The sequence below is a fragment of the Perca flavescens genome, chromosome 23 (assembly GCF_004354835.1).
Source record: "Perca flavescens isolate YP-PL-M2 chromosome 23, PFLA_1.0, whole genome shotgun sequence".
NCBI lineage: Eukaryota > Metazoa > Chordata > Actinopteri > Perciformes > Percidae > Perca > Perca flavescens.
This window is the reverse complement of record NC_041353.1, coordinates 16,302,916-16,307,929: the sequence shown is the minus strand read 5'-3', so window position 1 is coordinate 16,307,929 and position 5,014 is coordinate 16,302,916. Positions and strand designations below refer to the sequence as shown.

The following is a 5,014-nucleotide window of genomic DNA, read 5'->3' as shown; positions in this document are numbered from 1 at the left end:
TCCATGTACAAATTAGAATGACTGTAGGTAGGGAGAAAGAAGTCAGCACATCCTATATGAGTCACACAAACTGCAAGTTGAGCAGTTGTGGTGTGTTTACACTATATATTTGGAGATCTTCTGACCCGTGACAGAATACTGACCTCGCTCACTGAGTCACTTGTATAAATGATTTGTTTCTAATTTAACTGCACAGCAACTTCTCTTTGGTTCAGCTGCCTCAGCTGTTACAACTGTACCTCAAGACAAACACCAAACCAACATAGTCATACACAAACACTTGTTATTATGTACACACTAACATTTATAGAACGGCAAAGAGACAAAAAAAGAGAAGCAGCTCAACTCTTCATAAAAAATAAAAGAAAAAAACGACCAAAAGTGGAACTGAAAGGTTAGGGTTCCTCTGAGCTGCAACATGGGGGCAAAACGCTACACTTGCTTCGTGGAGAAAATGGGTGTATTTAACAACTCCAAGGTGGACATGAAGACAAAGAGTGGAACATGTCTACATCATTACAAGCATAAAGCTGACAAAATGAAATAAGGTAATGTTGTAGTCTGTTGCCAAAAAAAGTATAGATTTGTACTTTGTACAGCCCCTATATGCAAATGATGCAAACCAAAAAGGGGATATGATTTGTAGTTTGTACATTTTTCGTTGTGAATGGATTTGTAGTTTGTACATTTTTCGTTGTGAATGGTGTTAAATATATATGGCCAATATTATTAAGTGACAACGGTGGAGCGTATATATGACCCATAATGACTTCTAAACACCGTATGTTGCCTTGCTTTACACATCCAATTTTTTCTAATTATCTTCTTTTTTTTTGACGATCTAGCATCACCAATAATAAATAAAGAATCACATAAGAATAGAAGTCACTGTTGTACAGGTACTGCCACGTTACCTTATTGCTGAACCTCCACCGTTGACCTTTGACCAGGAGCTAATCACAGTCGCGCTGCCACATTTTGAGCCCCGGGTGAGGTTTTGACCCCTGACTAAACTCATGCTATCAGAGCCCTGGGGCGAGACTAAAGGCTAAGTGTGGTGCAAACCAGGAATAGCAACTCATCTAATCAAAACCATCTCGTGACTTTTAGCAAGAGGGAGAAGAAAGGCCAGAGAACTGACTTCAAATACTATCCACAGCCCACTCAGAAGAAAATTAACCTCTTAAAACTGGAGCCTGTTTTCTGTTATTAAGAGTCTGCATTCAAAAATAATTTCACAGTATAGTTAAAAAAAACTGAGGAAAACAGTATATAGAATATATATAATATTTATAGTTAAACATAAACCGTTCCTAAGGTCTGAGCTTGATTAACTAGGATCATGCTAGCTTCCTTATGCTGAGAATCTAAGGTATGTGGTGTCAGAGGTGTTTTTGAGCCCATGCTGAATGAGCTGGTGGACAGTCCGTTACAAATTGCTACATATATACATATGATATGACACATATCTATGTGAGGTTACGTGTAGAGGGATGTCGACCACTCGGTGGTCCTCCACTGGGTCTACGTTGTGCTTTTCTACTGCAGAGAAGATGCTTTGTAATGCAGAAGCTTCATCTTCTTCACCTTGAAGAAATCTGGAGGGTAAAAGAAGACGACACAAAGTGAGGAAAAATACCTCCGGGGACGACTCTCATAACTAAAATCCCTTTACTATATTGTAATATATAGTGGCGATTTTTGGGTCACATGCATAAAACAGTGTTAGGCAAGAGAGGGAATAAGCGAATCTCCCAAATGTAAAACGATTGAATTAACTATTTATTTAAGATATCTGGTGGACTGACCCGTGATGGCAGACTGTTTGCGTTTTCCTTGCCGTCGGATCCGGTAGCACCCCCTTGTGGTCACCTCCAGGTACTCATCAGACTCGGACGTGCTGCTGGACCCTGGGGAACACATGCCTGACGAAGACGATGCCCGCCTCTTGGCCACTGGACATTGCGCTGACCTAACCGTGCAGCTGCGGTAAAACGCTGGCACGTCCTCGTAACTGAGCTCCTCCCACTCCATGTCGGAGCCCTCTTCTGGCATTTCTCTCTGGAAATCAAAGTTCCAGCGCTTGTTGGCCACCTCCACGTCCATACAGAGCAGCCGCTGGAAGTCCTGCTGCAGCTGCTGGTGGTCCACAGGCCCGAAGAGGTTCCTCCGCGCCGGCCCCACCTTCAATTTCAAGGCCTCAATGCACCCCCGGCGTGAGAACTCTGGGTTGGATGCCTCCGTAGCTGGTCCTGCTGGTGATGTCGATGGAGAGGCCATCGCAATATCCCTGTCGGAGAACAAACACAAAGTGTTAGAGGAAGGTCAGAGGTTGAGTGTTAGGCCTGCAGAGTTTCATTTATGTGTGATCTGGGTTTTTAATGCCATAGATTAGTTACAGACATACAAGCTATTAAGTGCCCAAACACCCCCCGCCCCCCACCCCCAACACACCGGCAGTATCTGCCCTCTTGGACGCCTTTCTGTTTTATGTGATCGACAACACGTGTGGCCCTAACCCGCCGAGTAATTACTGCAGCAACAGGTAACTCCACCAACACCAAATAAATCTCACGACAAAATTCACTGCCCTGCCATGTCAAAGTGAATGTGATTCTCCACCTGCTCTGGTGTCTTCCAGTCAAAGGTGGACAGTTCGGGTCAGCAGGTCACATAGAGAAAACGCCCATGTTGGGCTACTTGTGAGGAATGTTTCCCACATACCTCAGCTACTAGTTGCCACATTTAATTAGAGCAATACTGTTGAATTCCGAGATTGATTTCCACACTGCTAATTAATATTCTATAATGCTCCTCATCATATCCCAACACATTCCCTTGCTGACTCTGAGCCTCAGTGCTTTATCAGCTGTGTGTATGGCAGTAAAAGAAGACACGCGTTTTCTGGGATGGGCAGTAATAACTAATATAGAGCTGAGACATATGGTTCTGCTGCTGATCTATTACCACACTATATATAAGGTCTGAACTGTTGTATTTCCCTGATCCTAAATGTTGCAAACTGATACAATATATAAGTCACTAAATTAACTGTTTTAATGAGTTAAATCAATAACAAATGCCTTTTGCTGGTTTGGCCATCATATCTACATTATGATATATGTGTATCTTTTGATCTTGTTTGTATAGGCGCCCTGTGTCAAAACATTGTCATTATACCTTTCAGTTAATATTGTGTTTACACGGTGCATATGTCAATACATTTGCGTGTAATCCAATGCTCCCATAGTAATTTGTGGGCAAGGAGTGTGGGAAGCTGTAAAGGGGCCGCATAGTGGGTTAATTCAGCACTTTCCCAACCTCAAGTTTAGAAAGCAATTGTTCACAAATAACAGTAATTAAGCACAAAATATTGTCGCATTCTAGGCACTTCATTATAGTTGCGTCATTAGTTAAAAAAAAAAAACAGAAACAAGAAATGCGTAGAATGAACACCAGCCTGGCATCATATCAGCCCAAGATCAGCCTGAAGACAGAAATAAGAGGGAGGCTTGCAAAACAGCACGTCAGAGGGAGCTGAGGGGGGGGGGCAAAGCGTTGCGCAAGTGTTTGAGACCTACAGAATATACAGTATAGTTAGGAAGAGCACTCCAAATAGTCTGTCATTTTACCGTGTAACTTGTTAAAAACCATGTGTCGGAAACCACAGCATGCGACAAATTCAAAAGGTTGCATAAGTGCGTATACACTATCACTAGCAATGATATATATTTAACCCGCACAACTTCAGTTTCCTCGTTTATGTTTCCTCCAGAGCTGGATTGGGATATATCAAAAGACTTGATGGAACACAACACAAACCATAATTGCTTTCTTTCACCAGCGGAGCTGCTCTCTCTCCGAGTGAAAGTTGTTTTCGTCAAAAATGAAGTGGGCGCGGTATGCAGATAAGGTGATCGGTGTCCCCATGCACTTGCAGAAAAACACCCTCAAAATCTTTTTACACCAAACTGCTTTTTAAAAATGCTACGGTTAAAAATGCATCAACTATCTCTGCAACCGCAGCACATTACGGTGCAATGTTGAATAAAACAACAACTTTAAGGTTTTGTAAAGTGATTGTAGTGTGGAGGAAAAAAAACTGCGTGACGCAGTTACATTCACTGCGTATGTGGGTCAATGAGATGCGACACAAACAGCCCGCATCTTGTCAATGTTAACACACACAACCGCTAGCCACATGATAACCATTTGAATATTACGAACAACAACAAAATAGTAATTATTTGCATAGGCATTGACTCTTAAAAGCGTACCAACGACTGGCAAAGTGGTGCAAAACGGCATCAACATAAGTTTACATTATGAACAAAAATGAACTACAACGTCAAGCCTCGACCAGAGTAACAACAACAAAAATATTCCCCTCTTACCATCAGCGTCAATATCTCAAAAGTAGGCTATTCAAAAGTTGAGTTTCACGTCTCGAGCGTTTCGTCCCCACACTCCGCACAATTCATCCAGTCGGAGGAGTGATATGTGTTCCTGACAGCACCGTGGAAACAGACTGTCACGTTGAGCATATAGGCACCACCCACGGGAGGGTCGTCCTTGACCCTTTATCTGCGACTTGTTTGTTATGAACTCAAAAGACAGCGGGGACGTCCTATATGGTCCCAGTATAGGTAGAGGCGGTTATAGAGGATCTTTGGTAGAGGAGTCAGTCACGTGGTTTCCATCATAAACAGTCATTGAAGCGCAGTTACATAGTTACCATAAATTCTTACGACAAATAAACGCAACACAAGCTAAAGAAAAGAAAAAAGTAATATAACTGCATTTAAGGGGAGAGACTGTAAGGGTGAATGGGGTAAAACTAGTTTTTTTTACTAGATATCACCGTACACTTTCACAGTTGAGTACTTATTAAGAGTAGCCTACTTATTACAATTGTCTTTTTGTATTACAAGTTTTATTAAATGTTATTAAATATGCAAAAGAGGCAATCTCTTATTATGTGCTAATTTGCATACATTTCCAGAACAGAAATCTG

General features: G+C 41.9%; 1 protein-coding gene across 1 annotated transcript; it reads right to left on the bottom strand.

Annotated features, from left to right (window-relative positions):
• Positions 1-263: 263 nt before the first annotated feature.
• Positions 264-4,666, bottom strand: cdkn1d (cyclin-dependent kinase inhibitor 1D). The gene is made up of 3 exons (XM_028570488.1): positions 4,395-4,666; positions 1,809-2,290; positions 264-1,598 (listed from the first exon to the last, which is right to left on the bottom strand). The coding sequence occupies exons 2-3, from the start codon at positions 2,278-2,280 to the stop codon at positions 1,540-1,542; spliced, it is 531 nt and encodes a 176-aa protein (XP_028426289.1). The 5' UTR covers positions 2,281-2,290; positions 4,395-4,666; the 3' UTR covers positions 264-1,539.
• Between the last annotated feature and the right edge of the window lie 348 nt (positions 4,667-5,014).

Bases quoted from the DNA above. Each gene is read 5' to 3' on its own strand.
- cdkn1d (XM_028570488.1), bottom strand. From the start codon at position 2,280: ATGGCCTCTCCATCGACATCACCAGCAGGACCAGCTACGGAGGCATCC. The intron at 1,599-1,808 runs GTCAGTCCACCA...TTTACCCTCCAG, and splicing joins CAAACAGTCTGCCATCACGG to ATTTCTTCAAGGTGAAGAAG.